At 44.3% G+C, this 20,044-nt stretch overlaps 1 protein-coding gene across 1 annotated transcript in view; it reads right to left on the bottom strand.

Annotated features, from left to right (window-relative positions):
• tln1 (talin 1) overlaps positions 1–20,044 on the bottom strand; it is a 137,309-nt gene that overhangs the window by 17,867 nt on the left and 99,398 nt on the right. The window contains 16 exon segments of the mRNA XM_084160439.1: positions 267–302; positions 304–375; positions 779–964; positions 1,436–1,552; positions 4,782–4,907; positions 7,608–7,791; positions 9,799–9,965; positions 10,450–10,596; positions 11,148–11,267; positions 12,260–12,508; positions 15,925–16,095; positions 16,692–16,793; positions 17,661–17,793; positions 18,572–18,753; positions 19,251–19,391; positions 19,681–19,842. Of these exon segments, the coding sequence (XP_084016565.1) occupies positions 267–302; positions 304–375; positions 779–964; positions 1,436–1,552; positions 4,782–4,907; positions 7,608–7,791; positions 9,799–9,965; positions 10,450–10,596; positions 11,148–11,267; positions 12,260–12,508; positions 15,925–16,095; positions 16,692–16,793; positions 17,661–17,793; positions 18,572–18,753; positions 19,251–19,391; positions 19,681–19,842 (2,295 nt within the window).

Below are 20,044 nucleotides of genomic sequence, written 5' to 3'. Positions count from 1 at the left end.
TGCTAGTGGGCTTGAACCAACTCCAACACACCCGGTAGCTCTCTAGGACCAGGGTTGATGACCTCTGCCGTAGAGTGAGAAATGTGACTTTTTGGGGGGACCCGATGGCAAGATAATTTTTCAGCACCTACCCCAAAAAATTGGAGGCTAATCTTGACTTAAACCACCCCTGCCAAAAAATCTGCACTTTCTGACAAACAGCGACCATTTCTTACTGCTTATATAAAATAAAATAATATTAAAATAAGAGATGCATCTAATCTTACCACTAGCACATGCTCCAGCAGGCCCAGGTAGCCCACGGGCACACTCGTTGCCATAGCGCAGGGCCCGGCTCTGAACTTCCTTGCTGACCTCTGGGTGGTAGGCCGCTTGCTGTGGAGACCACACAGACACACATTAGTATGGGACATGCAGGAGTGGTGCGCTACTAGATAACATTGGGGTTTTCTTAGCTGTAATTTTGATAATTACAAAAGGTATTAGAGCTCGTCATTCCAGTTAGCATGCTAGCTGTTCCCGTACACTTCCAGTCATTGCGCTAATGCTAGTTAGCAATGGCTCCAGAAACTACCTTCAACTTCCTTCAAACTGCACACAGAAATATACAAATGGTATCCATGAGTACATCTGACTCTGGGTAAGTAGAAAAAAATGCCTTAATTGTCAAAATCTTGAACTATCCCTTTAAGGTTGTCGAGGCACTAAGCTCCAAGGAGCTAGAGAAGATAAAGGTTATCTGAAGGTTATCTAAGGGTCGTCTCGACCCCTTTCTGACCTTGCACGAGTGCAGCATGTCGGCGATGGCCCTCCTGCTCAGGTTGGCCGTAGCGATGACGTCCTCCTGGCGACACGAGTTCCCAGCAGCCACTGCTTTGGCTGTTGCCAGGGTGATGCCTTTGGTCATGCGGATGAAATCCTCTGGAGTGGAAGTCTTGGGGGGAGGATCACCACTGCTGAACACCTGAGAGAGAACAAAACAGTAACACTTTACTTAGCCTGCTGGTAGCTATAATCCTTTATTATTTGTTATAATATGACATTATAAAGGATTATAATATGTTACGTCTTTCTTCAAAATAGTTTTTCAACTTAATATAACTTACTGTGATGATAAATACACTATTGTGTATTTGATGTGCAGATCATTTTTGAATACGGTATTACAGCATTGTATGACGTGTGTATGATGAGTGATTATATTAAATGACTTGTGAGGTGAAGCAGAAGGCACATTCCCATCTCAAACTGGACACAATTCTATTCTGTGATACTATCCTCAAATTAAAGCCGTTTGATTTTGAGTTGAAACTTCTGCTGTCAGTGACACTTCAAGACAACTGTCCTTCGGTGTGACAACATATAAATAGAATGACAGAACAGTGACTTGAATGGAATTCCAACAATTCTACTCCTGTGTGCCAGTGCCACTCACAGCCAGTTCCTGTTTGATGTGTTCGATGGTGGCCTCCAGTCCACGTGTGCCCTTGGTGGCCTCGTCCTCCACTGCCTTTACTGTCTTCAGGAGTGACGTCACGTTGGTCACCATCACCTGGGGGACAGACATACAGCAGAGGTATTATTTAAATGTGAAAGAGTTGGGGGACAGATATACAGTAGAGGTATTATTTAAATGTGAAAGAGTTGGGGGACAGATATACAGTAGAGGTATTATTTAAATGTGAAAGAGTTGGGGGACAGATATACAGCAGAGGTATTATTTAAATGTGAAAGAGTTGGGGGACATATATACAGTAGAGGTATTATTTAAATGTAAAAGAGTTGGGGGACATTTTGGGACGGTTCTTAGTTATGTTCCTCATTCTCATGGATCAGAGCTTTTCTTCCCCTTAAAGTCCAGAGCTCTCTACCACAATGGCGTATTCTCAGGTATGGTGTATGGTAGGGAGAAGTGAACTGGTGTATTCTCAGTCAGGTATGGTGTATGGTAGGGAGAAGTGAACTGGTGTATTCTCAGTCAGGTATGGTGTATGGTAGGGAGAAGTGAACTGGTGTATTCTCAGTCAGGTATGGTGTATGGTAGGGAGAAGTGAACTGGTGTATTCTCAGTCAGGTATGGTGTTTGGTAGAGAGAAGTGAACTGGTGTATTCTCAGTCAGGTATGGTGTATGGTAGGGAGAAGGGTTATGAAAAGTGACAGAGGAGAAAGAGAAGGGTGAGACAGAGACTGGGAAGAGAGAGAGAGAGAGAGAAAGTGAGAGAGCGAGAGCGAGACTGGAGAGAGAGAGAGAGAGAAAGGGAGAGACTGGGGAGAGAGAGAAAGGGAGACTGGGGAGAGAGAAAGGGAGAGACTGGGGAGAGAGAGAGAGAAAGGGAGAGACTGGGAGAGAGAGAGAGAGAGAGAGAGAGAGAGAGAAAGGAGAGACTGGGGAGAGAGAGAGAGAAAGGAGAGACTGGGGAGAGACTGAGAGAGAGAGAGAGAGAGAGAGAGAGAGAGAGAGAGAGAGAGAGAGAGAGAGAGAGAGAGAGAGAGAGAGAGAGAGAGAGCGAGAGAGAGAGAGAGAGAGAAAGGGAGAGACTGGGAGAGAGAGAGAGAGAGAGAAAGGGAGAGACTGGGAGAGAGAGAGAGAAAGGGAGAGACTGGGGAGAGAGAGAGAGAGAAAGGGAGAGACAGGGGAGAGAAAGGGAGAGACTGGGGAGGAGAGAGAGAGAGAGAGAGAGAGAGAGAGAGAGAGAGAGAGAGAGAGAGAGAGAGAGAGAGAGAGAGACTGGGGAGAGAGAGAGACTGGGGAGAGAGTGAGAGAGAGAGAGAAAGGGAGAGACAGAGAGAGAGAGAGAAAGGGAGAGACTGGGGGAGAGAGAGAGAGAAGGGGAGAGACTGGGGAGAGAGGGAGAGAGAGAGAGAGAGAGAGAGAGAGAGAGAGAGAGAGAGAGAGAGAGAGAGAGAGAGAGAGAGAGAGAGAGAGAAAGGGAGACTAAAGTGACTGGTTCCATTAAAAGCACTGTATAAAACCCATGCGTTAATAACACTAACAAGAAGGAGAGAAAATGGAGAGGATGGACAGGGGAGAGTTCTAAGGTTGCCAGGGAGACCACACACACACACACACACACACACACTTTTCCCAGTGAGTGGCGATGTACTGCCAGACTGCCCCAGTGTGATAGCCTTGCCCTATGCCCCATTCCGGGGTAGCAGGGTGAGGAGGGGTGAGGAGGGGGAGATTAGTGTAGAGTTACCCCCTCAGCTGTCAACAGACACTTCAGTTCTGAATCAGATGATTTATGACTGACACAGACTTGAAGAAGGTACAGGGGTGTGTGTGGTTGAGGTCAGTGTTTTGGCTATAAAGTACCTTAGGAAGACTTTACTGACAGCTGTGTGTGTGTGTGTGATACGTGCCCCCCCCCATCATGTAAAGTACTACACTGAACAAAAATATAAACGCAACAGCTCCTGAGTGGCGCAGTGGTCTAAGGCACTGCATCGCAGTGCTAACTGTGCCACTAGAGATCCTGGTTCGAATCCAGGCTCTGTCGCAGCCGGCCGCGACCGGGAGACTCATGGGCGGCGCACAATTGGCCCAGCGCTGTCCAGGGTAGGGGAGGGAATGGCCGGCAGGGATGTAGCTCAGTTGATAGAGCATGGCGTTTGCAACGCCAGGGTTGTGGGTTCGTTTCCCATGGGGGACCAGTATAAAAAAAACAAAAAAACAAAAACAAATGTGTATTCACTAACTGTAAGTCGCTCTGGATAAGAGCGTCTGCTAAATGACAAAAATGTAAATGTAAACATGTAAAGTGTTGGTCACATGTTTCATGAGCTGAAATAAAAGATCCCAGAAATGTTCCATATGTACAAAAAGCTGATTTCTCTAAAATGTGTTTACATCCCTGTTAGTGAGCATTTCTCGTTTGCCAAGATAATCCATCCACCTGACAGGTGTGGCATATCAGGAAGCTGCTTAAACAGCATGATCATTACACAGGTGCACCTTGTGCTGGGGACAATAAAAGGCCACAAAATGTGCAGTTTTGTCACACAACACAATGCCACAGATGACTCAAGTTTTGAGGGAGTGTACAATTGGCATGCTGACTGCAGGAATGTCCACCAGAGTTGTTGCCAGAGAATGTAATGTTCATTTCTCTACCATAAGCCGCCTCCAACGTCGTTTTAGAGAATTTGGCAGTACGTCCAACCGGCCTCACAACCGCAGACCACGTGTAACCACGCCAGCCCAGGACCTCCACATCCGGCTTCTTCACCTGCGGGATCGTCTGAGGGGGGGTGGGGGGGTGCTGAGGAGTATTTATGTCTGTAATAAAGCCCTCTTGTCATTCTGATTGGCTGGGCCTGGCTCCCAAGTAGGTAGGCCCCTGCCCAATCATGTGAAATTCATAGATTAGGGCCTAATGAATTTATTTCAATTGACTGATTTCCTTATATGAACTGTAACTCAGTAAAACCTTTGAAATTGTTATATGTTGGATATATGTGCGATTCATTTACATTGTTTACTGTATATATGGGGGAGACTGGTGTTAGAGACCCAATACATGTTAGTGACATCACAGCCTTATCAGTAGTCCAGAGCTACAGAGAAACTGGGGACTATTTCAGAAATACATTTAAAAGAATTTTTCCAGTTTTATTGAAAGAGATAGACAGAAATGAAGGCGAGACAGATCGATGGAAGATACTGTGAAGACAGGTGGGGTCGGGATTCGATCCAACGCAGGCAAGGGATGGCACATGTGCCGAGGGCAGCGGCCTTAACCACTGGACCAACCTCAGGCTCAGAAGGGGACTATTTTACCTTGGCAGAGTTCTTCAGTTGCAGCATGGAAGGGTCGTCGTGAGGCTTGCCAGCAGCAGCTTTGGTGGCACTGATGAGGTCACTCAGAGCCTTGGCAACGTCTTTGACCGCGTTGATCAGCACCACCTATAGAGGGCCCACCAGAGAAGAAAACAAGTGCCTGGAGGTTTAATACAATGACATCTACTGGCTGGTAACAAACACACACACAGACACACACACACACAGAGTGAGCCCTAGACTTCAACACAGACAAGCAGAGAAGGACTAACCACAGAAGAGGGAATGTCCTCGTGAAGAGTGATGGAATGGGATGGTAAGAGATTCACAGGTAATAGAAAATCTGACTAAAAATCTTACTGTCTATTCATACCAATAGCAGTGTCTATTCATACCAATAATATCTAACTATACCAATAACAGGGTCTAATCATACCAATAACAGTGTCTAATTATACCAATAACAGGGTCTATTCATACCAATAATATCTAATTATACCAATAACAGTGTCTATTCATACCAATAACAGACTTGGTGAGACAGCAGATAAAAACAGTTAGATTTGGATTACTATAGTCATGATAAAGGTAGGACCACTAGACTAGGCAATGTATTGTCTCACACCAAATGGAAGAAATAACTCAGTAGACTCATTCTTCTTAGATTTCAACTGACATTGTATATCAAAACTACTACAGACAAAGCAGTAATTACTGAGAATAAGCAGGTTGAACAAAAGCAGCCTGTTGTTCAAATTAGCGCATTCACAAATGCATTGTGGGGCATGATTATCAATTGGATGGTTAGGGAGGAGACAAGCAGAGTGGAGAGCAGCAGCTGGAAGAAAATGGAACACCATTTGACAGATCGGAAAATGGACCAATCAATGAGCCAAATCCAATCCATCGAATATGAGACAATCAAACCCAATCGAAGCTGTACAAAGTGAGGATGGCTAGTTAGTCAGAGCCTGACAGCAAATCAACTTTAAAAACATTTAAAAACATTTCAAATCAACCATATGCCATAAGTATGAGAGATGAGAACACAACCTTGAAAATCATCAAAATGAATAAAGACTGCACAAAGGCCTTTGGTTTTTGTCTGCATAATGCAGGACTAGCCGACTTTGTAAACAGGAAGCTTGTAAATGCTGATGCTTTTGGCAACAACGCACAATGGTGGTTTCTTAAGGCTTTTTGTGCTTAGGCAAGAAACCATGATCAGCAATTCAGAAGAGAACCCTTCATTACATTATCTGAAGAATGAACGCCCACCACAGTTAAACAGTCAATACGTCTGTTGCAGGTTTGAGGCATGTGGTGGCAAATGTAGCTATTGAAGGGTGGGGCATGGAGAGTAGTATTATCAACTCACGACAAGACATCTTGTCACACTTGGCTCCTCCTGTAGCTTCAAACAGCAAAAGCACTAAAACAGGGCTTTTCTAACTCTGGTCATGAAGATCTACTGTGTCTGCAGGCTTTTAATACAGCCCTGAAGATCATGATTGGTTGATTATTTAAATCTTGGCAAAGTCTCTCAGAGTAAGACCACTGATCTAGGATCAGTTTTGCCTCATAATGAATAAGATTATATGGACACATTCTAGATCAGCACTATTACTCTAAGATGCTTTGTGGATGCGGGCCCAGGTGGAACCCAGTAGCTCTCCAGGACCGAAGTTGGACAACAGAATGAATGGACCTCATTGGGTCACCCAGTGCATCTTTCTTCATCCTAACCACAACCACAGACTGATGTCTTTATAGTCTGCGGTAGTGTATACACTTTAACAGATGGGCACTCCAAAGAGCACAGACAAAATACATTTTCAGTCAGTTCATATTCAGACAAAAGGAAAAGGGAGTCTCCACATCTGTACAGAGATCTGTCCTGTGGGAAGACAAAACAGCCTTTCCAAGTGAAGAGAGGAAAGCGAGCAGAGAGAGAGAGAGAGCACTCGATTAAACACTAGTATAAGAAACATTTCAAGGTCTTACTACTACAACTATAATACTAGTACTACTACTACAATAATACTACAATAAAACAACTAACTACTACAAAACAACTCCTATTATAAAACTACTACTATTGCTGCTGCTACTACTACTACTACTACTACTACTACTGCTACTAGTACTACTACTACTGCTGCTACTACTAGTACTACTACTAGTACTACTACTGCTGCTACTACTACTACTACTACTGCTACTACTACTACTACTACTACTACTACTAAAAAACGACTACTACTACTACTACTACTACTACAAAACGACTACTACTACTACTACTACTAAAAAACGACTACTACTACTACTAGTACTACTACAAAACGACTACTACTACAATAAAACTAACTACTACTAACTACTGCTACTACAAAACAACTCCTATTATAAAACTACTACTACTACTACTATTGCTGCTACTACTACCACTACTACTGCTGCTACTAGTACTGCTACTACTGCTGCTACTACTACTAGTACTACTACTACTGCTACTACTACAAAACGACTACTTACTACTACTATAGAACTAGCCTATTATTACTACTACTCATATTTCTGCTTTGACAAAAGTCGATAGACCCAGATATTGGCTTTTGAAATGAAAAAGTACAAGTTTTCAAAACAAGCGTAGTGTAGGAAAATGCCTTCTTTTGAATCAAATGTTAAACTCCAATGTATGTGAGAGTCTCCTTTTTTTATTGAATAACATTAACTAGAGATATTACTAGCACCCCTGAATAAAAATGTCAGTTATTTTTGGATGGGAACAACATGGGAGGACCATGCTTCTAACAGTCGTACCTGTGTCTCGGGGTCCTCGGCACCCAGGCTGGCAGCGCCCAGTTTTACCACGTCGGATAGTTTGGTGATGGTGGTGACGGAGGACTGTGCAGCCTGGGCAAGTCTCTCCTGGCTGGCCCCGGCACCAGACACCAGCAGCTTGGTGTCCTCCACAAGCGCCTTGGCTGTCTTTAGGATGTGCTCTCTGGGAGGGGCACCATGGGACACACCATTAATACAGTTATTTATGTAATATCAACCAATCACTGTTTATAGCTGTTTATGTAATACCAACCACTGTTTATAGCTGTTTATGTAATATCAATCACTGTTTATAGCTGTTTATGTAATACCAATCACTGTTTATAGCTGTTTATGTAATACCAACCACTGTTTATAGCTGTTTATGTAATATCAATCACTGTTTATAGCTGTTTATGTAATACCAACCACTGTTTATAGCTGTTTATGTAATATCAACCACTGTTTATAGCTGTTTATATAATATCAACCACTGTTTATAGCTGTTTATGTAATACCAACCACTGTTTATAGCTGTTTATGTAATATCAATCACTGTTTATAGCTGTTTATGTAATACCAACCACTGTTTATAGCTGTTTATGTAATATCAATCACTGTTTATAGCTGTTTATGTAATACCAAATCACTGTTTATAGCTGTTTATGTAATACCAATCACTGTTTATAGCTGTTTATGTAATACCAACCACTGTTTATAGCTGTTTATGTAATATCAATCACTGTTTATAGCTGTTTATGTAATACCAACCACTGTTTATAGCTGTTTATGTAATATCAACCACTGTTTATAGCTGTTTATGTAATATCAACCACTGTTTATAGCTGTTTATGTAATACCAACCACTGTTTATAGCTGTTTATGTAATACCAACCACTGTTTATAGCTGTTTATGTAATACCAACCACTGTTTATAGCTGTTTATGTAATACCAACCACTGTTTATAGCTGTTTATGTAATACCAAATCACTGTTTATAGCTGTTTATGTAATATCAACCACTGTTTATAGCTGTTTATGTAATACCAACCACTGTTTATAGCTGTTTATGTAATACCAACCACTGTTTATAGCTGTTTATGTAATACCAACCACTGTTTATAGCTGTTTATGTAATACCAACCACTGTTTATAGCTGTTTATGTAATACCAACCACTGTTTATAGCTGTTTATGTAATACCAACCACTGTTTATAGCTGTTTATGTAATACCAACCACTGTTTATAGCTGTTTATGTAATACCAACCACTGTTTATAGCTGTTTATGTAATACCAACCACTGTTTATAGCTGTTTATGTAATACCAACCACTGTTTATAGCTGTTTATGTAATACCAACCACTGTTTATAGCTGTTTATGTGCAGTGATGTGCATGATAGGACTGGGACGATACCAGTATCGCCATACTCGTTAGTATCGTGGCAAGGAAACAAAACACGAAGCAGATTTAACTTCTTTAGGAAAACAGCCCTAATGTTGGAAACAAACATCATTATCTTGTCATGCAGAGTCAAAGCAAACAATACTTTACATACAGCAGGTTAAAGACCAAAGAGTTGGATCTGCTTCGTGTTCTCATTTGTGCCATGGAAAAAATATTGCGATGCTGGTACTGTCCCGGCCCTAGTGTAGAATAGTTAATATTGTGTTCTGGATAATGAAGAAATGTGTTCTATGGGTGAGTATGCAAATAACAGACAAAAATAAAGAAAGTTCAATCAAATATTGTATAAAATAAGTATATACATTCTACTCTGTATATTCACACATATAATGAAAAGACATACCTTTTCAAATGACGATTAACCCCCTTTTACCCTCCCAAGCCCCACAGTTAATAACCCCAGCATTAAATATTATACCAGGCTACCATAGTTAATAACCCCAGCATAAAATATTATACCAGGCTACCATAGTTAATAACCCCAGCATTAAATATTATACCAGGCTACCATAGTTAATAACCCCAGCATTAAATATTATACCAGGCTACCATAGTTAATAACCCCCAGCATAAAATATTATACCCGGCTACCATAGTTAACAACCCCAGCATAAAATATTATACCCGGCTACCATAGTTAATAACCCCAGCATTAAATATTATACCAGGCTACCATAGTTAACAACCCCAGCATAAAATATTATACCAGGCTACCGGACAGTACCTGTGGTCGGCGAAGGTTTCAGAGTTCTCACGGTTGAGCGTGCCGGCGGTGGCGAACATGATGGTGGTGTCCAGGTCGGCGATGATGCCCGACACGGCACTGGCCGCTGTGATGCAGGCCTGGGTGCCACGGTTACCAGCCTGAAGGGCCGCCAGCACGTGAGACACCTGACGGAGAGAAGAGAGGCAATGTTATGAATATATGGTTACATCATAATGTTGCATCAACCAAGATTGAATGTCTCTAACTCTGACACGCTCCAACTGTGATTTATTAAGATCCAGACAAAACAGACAACATTTAAATTCCACTCCGGACGTTCTTAAACCCGGGAAACAGTCTATTTCCAACTTTGTCCTGGCAAGGTCACAATGTAGCATTGATGAAGGCATCAACAATCAAAACAGACAGATACCAAGGCTTTCCTTTGGGTTCTCAGGGGCTACAACGATCTCTCCTATGTTACCTCAAATAACTTTATTGTTCCTGTGAGGGAAAATCTTGTCTGGAGGGGTCTATAAAATATCAAAACACAGTAGGCCTAAATAACAAACAGAGGACAGGACAAATACAAAATGTTAAAAAAAAAAAAAAAAAGCAGCTACCTACATGTAGGTCGGAAGAAATACAGAAAAGGTCATTTTGTCTCACCTTCTCGGAGACCTTGCGTGCGCTCTCGATCAGCTCCTTCTTGGTGAAGGAGTCGTTGGGGCTACACTGCAGCGCTCCGGCCTTAGTCACCAGCCCAGTGCAGTTGAAGCCTAGTTCCCCAACCTGCTTCTTGATGTGGGAACCAATCTGGACAAGGACAGAGTTGGGACTCTTTAGAATTGCTCTTTTTCATTGCAATATCATTCAGTATTGTACTTTTTTGTACATTTTGGTCATTAAGCTATACCCTCTTATCCAGAGCAACTGACAGTCAGTGTATTTTTAACTAAGGTAGGCGAGACAACCACATATCACACAGTCACTACAAGCGAAAAACTTTCCTCAATAAAGCAGCCATCAGCAAAAGCAGTGCTCTTGTATTTGTACGTAGAATTACATATAGAATGCCACACAAAGTGAATTATAGGATCTCTATGGTATTGAATCTCTCTGTAGTATTTCTGTTTACCCAACCAAAGGATTGGGAGGAGAATTATCATGCTAATAAAACTGATTTATTTCAATGCATTATCATACTGGCATTGTGAATATGTATTCATTTCTACTTTATAGTTGGTTAAAACCTATAATGTATTCATAGATTATAGTTGGTTAAAACATATCATGTATTCATAATATTATAGTAGTCACATGAATATATCATGTTAATATAATACATATTCATTGTCATCAGATACCTCGTCGTTCTCTGCAGTGATGGCAGCGTATTTGGCCTCGGTGGCCAGCTCTCCAAACTCATTAGTTAGCTCGCTGGCCAGACCTCCCAGGTCATCTGGGTTGGTGTTGGACTTAGTCACCTGAAAACAAGACAAAGCATTTTGTCTAATGATCTTTCATTATACCCCCGGGGGAAGATAATGTTATGTATGAAAAAACAAGATTCCTCTAGCAGAAATATAACCATTACACAACTATCATTTCACAGGAAGCGTATGTCATTCATGGTTTGATAACATCCAAATACTGAAACCAAATCATATAGCCCCCGCAGTTCTACACAAAAACTCACAACCCCCCATAACCAACTACTTACCCACATACAAACTCACAACCCCCCCCAACCAACTACTCACCCACATACAAACTCACAACCCCCCACAACCAACTACTCACCCACATACAAACTCACTACCCCCCCACAACCAACTACTTACCCACATACAAACTCACTACCCCCCCACAACCAACTACTCACCCACATACAAACTCACTACCCCCCCACAACCAACTACTCACCCACATACAAACTCACAACCCCCCCAACCAACTACTTACCCACATACAAACTCACAACCCCCCCAACCAACTACTTACCCACATACAAACTCACAACCCCCCCAACCAACTACTTACCCACATACAAACTCACAACCCCCCCAACCAACTACTTACCCACATACAAACTCACAACCCCCCCAACCAACTACTTACCCACATACAAACTCACAACCCCCCCACAACCAAATACTCACCCACATACAAACTCCCAACCCCCCAACCAACTACTTACCCACATACAAACTCACTACCCCCCCACAACCAACTACTTACCCACATACAAACTCACAACCCCCCACAACCAACTACTCACCCACATACAAACTCACAACCCCCCAACCAACTACTCACCCACATACAAACTCACAACCCCCCAACCAACTACTCACCCACATACAAACTCACAACCCCCCCTAACCAAATACAATACACATACAAACTCACAACTCCCTCCCCCAACCAACTACTCACCCACATGCAAACTCCCAACCCCCCTCCAACCCTTCCTCACCATCTCCTGCACGGTGACTGCGATGGCTTTGGCCGTCTTCACCATGGTGGTCTGGTAATCCACAAAGGAGCCCTCAGGCTCGCCGGCGGGGCCCTCCTCCATCTTGTTGATGGCGGCGGTGATGGAGTCCACCATGCCGCCCAGGGCACCCGCAGCGCTGGCCGTCTCCGACAGGGTGGCGCCCAAGTCATCCACCGCCTCCTTCATCATCTGGACAGACTCTTCCAGGGCATCCTGTGTGTGGGCCACCTGGACAGACAGAGAGACAGAGGCAGACATGATCAGTGGACAGACAGAGAGACCGACATGATCAGTGGGATGACAGAGAGAGGCAGACATGATCAGTGGACAGACAGAGAGACCGACATGATCAGTGGGATGACAGAGAGAGGCAGACATGATCAGTGGACAGACAGAGAGACCGACATGATCAGTGGGATGACAGAGAGACAGAGGCAGACATGTTCAGTGGAATGACAGAGTCAGAGGCAGACATGTTCAGTGGACTGACAGAGAGACAGAGGCAGACATGATCAGTGGGATGACAGAGAGACAGAGGCAGACATGACCAGTGGAATGACAGAGAGACAGAGGCAGACATGTTCAGTGGAATGACAGAGTCAGAGGCAGACATGTTCAGTGGACTGACAGAGAGACAGAGGCAGACATGATCAGTGGAATGACAGAGAGACAGAGGCAGACATGATCAGTAGAGAGACATAATCAGTGTACAGACAGAGAGACAGAGGCAGACATGACCAGTGGAATGACAGAGAGAGGCAGACATGATCAGTGGACAGACAGAGAGACAGAGGCAGACATGATCAGTGGGATGACAGAGAGAGAGGCAGACATGACCAGTGGAATGACAGAGAGACAGAGGCAGACATGTTCAGTGGAATGACAGAGTCAGAGGCAGACATGTTCAGTGGACTGACAGAGAGACAGAGGCAGACATGATCAGTGGAATGACAGAGAGACAGAGGCAGACATGATCAGTAGAGAGACATAATCAGTGTACAGACAGAGAGACAGAGGCAGACATGACCAGTGGAATGACAGAGAGAGGCAGACATGATCAGTGGACAGACAGAGAGACAGAGGCAGACATGATCAGTGGACAGACAGAGACAGAGGCAGACATGATCAGTGGAATGACAGAGAGAGGCAGACATGATCAGTGGACAGACAGAGACAGAGGCAGACATGATCAGTGGAATGACAGAGAGACAGAGGCAGACATGATCAGTAGAGAGACATAATCAGTGTACAGACAGAGAGACAGAGGCAGACATGATCAGTGGACAGACAGAGAGACCGACATGATCAGTGGAATGACAGAGAGACAGAGGCAGACATGATCAGTGGGATGTCGTACACATCAAACCATAGCTGGGCCTCTGGCAGATATATTTATATTGGCTGTTACTCAGGCCTAGACAGTACCTAGCTATGTCACCGCATTAGGAATAGACCTAGACAGTACCTAGCTATGTCACCGCATTAGGAATAGACCTAGACAGTACCTAGCTATGTCACTGCATTAGGAATAGACCTAGACAGTACCTAGCTATGTCACTGCATTAGGAATAGGCCTAGACAGTACCTAGCTATGTCACCGCATTAGGAATAGACCTAGACAGTACCTAGCTATGTCACCGCATTAGGAATAGACCTAGACAGTACCTAGCTATGTCACTGCATTAGGAATAGACCTAGACAGTACCTAGCTATGTCACTGCATTAGGAATAGGCCTAGACAGTACCTAGCTATGTCACTGCATTAGGAATAGACCTAGACAGTACCTAGCTATGTCACTGCATTAGGAATAGACCTACACAGTACCTAGCTATGTCACTGCATTAGGAATAGACCTAGACAGTACCTAGCTATGTCACCGCATTAGGAATAGACCTAGACAGTACCTAGCTATGTCACCGCATTAGGAATAGACCTAGACAGTACCTAGCTATGTCACTGCATTAGGAATAGACCTAGACAGTACCTAGCTATGTCACTGCATTAGGAATAGACCTAGACAGTACCTAGCTATGTCACTGCATTAGGAATAGACCTAGACAGTACCTAGCTATGTCACTGCATTAGGAATAGACCTAGACAGTACCTAGCTATGTCACCGCATTAGGAATAGACCTAGACAGTACCTAGCTATGTCACTGCATTAGGAATAGACCTAGACAGTACCTAGCTATGTCACTGCATTAGGAATATACCTAGACAGTACCTAGCTATGTCACTGCATTAGGAATAGACCTAGACAGTACCTAGCTATGTCACTGCATTAGGAATAGACCTAGACAGTACCTAGCTATGTCACTGCATTAGGAATATACCTACACAGTACCTAGCTATGTCACTGCATTAGGAATATACCTACACAGTACCTAGCTATGTCACTGCATTAGGAATAGACCTAGACAGTACCTAGCTATGTCACTGCATTAGGAATAGACCTAGACAGTACCTAGCTATGTCACTGCATTAGGAATAGACCTAGACAGTACCTAGCTATGTCACTGCATTAGGAATAGACCAAGACAGTACCTAGCTATGTCACCACATTAGGAATAGACCTAGACAGTACCTATTTAAGTCACTGCATTAGGAATAGACCAAGACAGTACCTAGCTATGTCACTGCATTAGGAATAGACCTAGACAGTACCTAGCTATGTCACTGCATTAGGAATAGACCTAGACAGTACCTAGCTATGTCACTGCATTAGGAATAGACCTAGACAGTACCTAGCTATGTCACTGCATTAGGAATAGACCTAGACAGTACCTAGCTATGTCACTGCATTAGGAATAGACCTAGACAGTACCTAGCTATGTCACTGCATTAGGAATAGGCCTAGACAGTACCTAGCTATGTCACTGCATTAGGAATAGACCTACACAGTACCTAGCTATGTCACTGCATTAGGAATAGACCTAGACAGTACCTAGCTATGTCACTGCATTAGGAATATACCTACACAGTACCTAGCTATGTCATTTCATTAGGAATAGACCAACACAGTACCTAGCTATGTCACTGCATTAGGAATAGACCTAGACAGTACCTAGCTATGTCACTGCATTAGGAATAGACCTACACAGTACCTAGCTATGTCACTGCATTATAAACCATAATACTGCCATTAACACCGATGATATGGATGCTGCTCTGCTGTCCCTGATCAGACCTGAGTTAAATGTATATGATATGTCATTTAGAAGACGCTTTTATCCAAAGCGACTTACAGTCATGCGTGCATACATATTTTTTTTTACGTACGGGTGGTCCCAGGAATCGAACCCACTATCCTGCCGTTGCAAGCGCCATGCTCTACCAACTGAGCTACAGAGGACCACACAATACATAATGTCAAATACTTTCAAATACATGAAAGCTGGAATAGATGATTTTTCCATGAGTGTGATAAAACAGACCTTGGGGTTTCCTCCGGCCCCCTTGGCCGTGTAGAGCTGACTCGTACAGTATAGTATGGTATATAGTATAGTAGAGTACAACATAGTGATAAAACAGACCTTGGGGTTTCCTCCGGCCCCCTTGGCCGTGTAGAGCATCTGTAGGGCTGACTCGTACAGTATAGTATGGTATATAGTATAGTAGAGTACAACATAGTGATAAAACAGACCTTGGGGTTTCCTCCAGCCTCCTTGGCCGTGTAGAGCATCTGTAGAGCTGACTCTGTCAGCGTCTTGGTCTGGTCCAGCACCGCCATCTGCTGTTGGCTGCTCTGAATCTTACTGGCCGTGCCGATGGCCGCCATGATGAGGGGCTCGAAGTAGCTCACCATCTGAGACACCTGAGGAGGACGGAGAGAGAGGGGGAGGGGGAGAGAGGGAGAGAGGGGGAGAGAGGGGGAGAGAGAGGGGGAGAGAGAGGGGGAGAGAGAGGGGGAGGGGGAGAGAGAGAGAGAGAGGGGGGAGGGGGAGAGAGAGGGGGAGAGAGGGAGAGAGAGGGGGAGAGAGAGGGGGAGAGAGAGAGAGAGGGGGAGAGAGGGGGAGAGAGGGAGAGAGGGGGAGGGGGAGAGAGAGAGAGAGAGAAAGAAAGAGCGAGAGAAATCAGACAGGGAGTGTGTACTTTGTATTCCTGGACAAGGACCAATTGTTGTTGGGATATGTTCTATTTTATCACATTGCTGTATGTTTTTGTCAGACTCCAGCCAGCTGCACCAAGCCTTTGAACCAAAGTAAAGTAGATACAAATTCACTGGATATGACGGTATAAATACAACCTTTGAAGGCTTTTTATGATAGAAAAAAAGCTTAGCATGAGACAAAAAAGCTTAGTATGTTTGGATAGTAAATCTGTAATTGCCTGAATTAGACTGTAAGGTATAAAGCCAGACAGATGTGGATAATGTGAATAGGCCAAGAGGGGGGGGGAGGGGTCTCTTACCTTGTGTCCCAGATGGGAGGCCTCAGAACGGGCTGCGATGGCCACCGGCTCTATCAGATTGCTGATCTCCTGGACCGAAGCTGCAAGCTGCTCATGCAGAGCCTGAGACACACACAAACACCATGGTAATGACACACACACACACACACACACACACACACACACACACACACACACACACACACACACACACACACACAACACACACCATGGTAATGACACACACACACACACACACACACCATGGTAATGACACACACACACACACACACACACACACACACACACACACACACACACATACACACACACACCATGGTAATGACAGAGACAAGCACAGTGCTCCATTATTTGACTAAACACATTACAGTTCTTATCTAATGACATTTTTACACCATTTTTTCCCCAAATTGTTTTTAGAAGCAAATACACAAACAAATAGATGAACAGGAAAACGCTACATATGGTATGGTAGGGTAGGGTAGGGTAGGGTAGGGTAGGGTAGGGTAGGGTAGGGTAGGGTAGGGTAGGGTAGGGTATGGTAGGGTAGGGTATGGTATGGTAGGGTATGGTAGGGTAGATTAGGGTAGATTAGGGTAGGGTAGGGTATGGTAGGGTAGGGTAGGGTAGGGTAGGGTATGGTATGGTAGGGTAGGGTAGGGTATGGTAGGGTATGGTATGGTAGGGTAGGGTATGGTAGGGTAGGGTAGGGTATGGTAGGGTAGGGTAGGGTATGGTAGGGTAGGGTAGGGTATGGTAGAGTAGGGTAGGGTAGGGTATGGTAGGGTAGGGTAGGGTAGGGTATGGTAGGGTAGGGTAGGGTAGGGTAGGGTAGGGTAGGGTAGAGTAGGGTATAGCCATGTACATATCTATATGCTCTTGGTTTTATGGGAGTGTACACACACACACTTCACAGGAAACATTAGACAGACACACACAGACAGACAAGACACAGACAGAAACACACACCTCCTGGGAGATGTCCTCTCTTGGGGTGAGCTGCTGGCTGATGGCTGCCAGGGAGGCCTGGTCCACCTCCCGAATACAGTTGTTGAGCACCTCGATGGCCTCGTCACACTCCCTCTGGCCTGGGGCTTTGTCTCTGTACACACACACACAGACACACACAGTACTTGAGAAATGGTTTTGGAAAAGCCAAAATGACCAGACCTCTTAACGCTTTGTGTTTTGAACCTTGAAAACTTGGAATTAAGATACTTTTTTCTCTCTTAGAGATATGGCTCAATGGCTGGCTGCATTAATATATTTAACAATTAAACACCAACACAGTGAGTAGCTTTACACCAGTAACCTGGGAATTTTTTAAAAGTTTCCAGAATTTCTCAACCCTACCCACAAGATAATTCTACTGCTTTCTCATGTTGACACAGTATTTATCTCTGCTGTGGTAACTGACCATGTTAGCGGTTACCTCATGTTGACACAGTATCTATCTCTGCTGCGGTAACTGACCATGTTAGCGGTTACCTCATGTTGACACAGTATCTATCTCTGCTGCGGTAACTGACCATGTCAGCGGTTACCTCATGTTGACACAGTATCTATCTCTGCTGTGGTAACTGACCATGTTAGCGGTTACCTCATGTTGACACAGTATCTATCTCTGCTGCGGTAACGGACCATGTCAGCGGTTACCTCATGTTGACACAGTATCTATCTCTGCTGCGGTAACTGACCATGTTAGCGGTTACCTCATGTTGACACAGTATCTATCTCTGCTGCGGTAACTGACCATGTCAGCGGTTACCTCATGTTGACACAGTATCTATCTCTGCTGCGGTAACTGACCATGTCAGCGGTTACCTCATGTTGACACAGTATCTATCTCTGCTGTGGTAACTGACCATGTCAGCGGTTACCTCATGTTGGTGATAAGTTTCTTGATGGAGTCGGAAACGGTCCTGGAGTGTCCGGCCAGCACTGACCACTTGGGGGGGTCTTTGGGGTTGACAGCCAGGGAGCGAGCAGTCTGGATCAGACCTGTGGAGCTCTCTAGCATGGTCTTAGCTGCAGCCACGATGGGCTCCATCGCTGCCAGGCCCTGGGGGTTGGAACAATAGACAACATTCTGGTTTACTGTGTAACATCTGATGTTCCCATACCCATTGTCTCCCCCACAAAACAGTGGACAACGTAGTATCTCATGTCATCAGTATTAAATCAACTAACATTAAACATTTATGGTAGATTCATCATGTTGTCTTGGCATTGAAGTGATGTGTCACATTCATCATGTAGGCTTTATCTGAATGTCTGAATCCGGCTTTATTTTCATCAGGGGAGGACAACAAGCTCAGTGGCCTTGTGGTTAGAGTTTCCACCCTGAGACTGGAAGGTTGGGGGTTCGATCCCTGGTCGAGTCATACCAAATACTTAGAAATGGGACACAATGCCTCAGCATTAAGGAGAATAATTGTGGGGTAGGCGGTGTACTTGTACATCAAGCTGCCAAAATTGGGCATTTCTGGCTACTTACTAGGAGGAAAAGTACAGGGGGACAGTGTAACCACAGAGACAGTAGGGAAGCAAGTGTTGTACCTCAGAGCTGATCTGAGCGGGCACGCTGGCGAACTCTGGGTTGGAGGCGAAGGCAGTAAGGTTATCCACAGCTTCTATCAGGGGGCCGGTGGCGGCCCTACACTTCTCTCTGTTCTGCTGGTTGAATGCTCCGTCCAGGGCCTAAGCACACACAACAGGGTTACATTCATTAGTGACACAATGCCATTCTAAAGTTAAACTGCAGTAAAAAAAAACATTTGATCCAAAGTGGATGTAACTGCACTATCAGGGACATATTTCAGAAATGTATTTATTGCATGGGTTATTGTTAGATAATTGCTAATGAACTTGGCGCATGAGTCACCGTGCCAGATTTTGTCACATTAACGATGTACCTTGCCGCAGCCCCAACCTGTACGGTACATTGAACGGTACATATCAACTCAAAAATAAGTTACTATTTACTCACTTTGATGGACTTCACCAGATTGGCTGTGCTGTTAGCCACCTCCTTAGCGGACTGTACAAACTGTCGCTTGGCAACAGGGTTGGCTGTTTTGGAGGAGGCCAGGCGACAGGCGTTGCACAGTGCTGACGTGTGCTTGGCAACGATGGTGGCGGCAGAGAGGACCTTGGGAAACAAGAGGTGGTGTCTGAAGTAGGCGGCTAAAAGACGGAAACGCAGCTTCTGTTCAGAAATATTGGTCGTCTTTGTTCACTTTGATTCTGTACACAGTGGACATATAGAAAATGGTATGCAGAGCAAGTTTAGGTTGGTTAGATGCATGGTCTGTGTGGTGTGGCATGTGAGTGAGGGAGTCAATGAGTTTGTC

This window comes from Coregonus lavaretus (genome assembly GCF_964263955.1).
Source record: "Coregonus lavaretus genome assembly, chromosome: 4".
Classification (NCBI taxonomy): domain Eukaryota; kingdom Metazoa; phylum Chordata; class Actinopteri; order Salmoniformes; family Salmonidae; genus Coregonus; species Coregonus lavaretus.
This window is presented reverse-complemented; position numbering and strand designations above follow the sequence as displayed.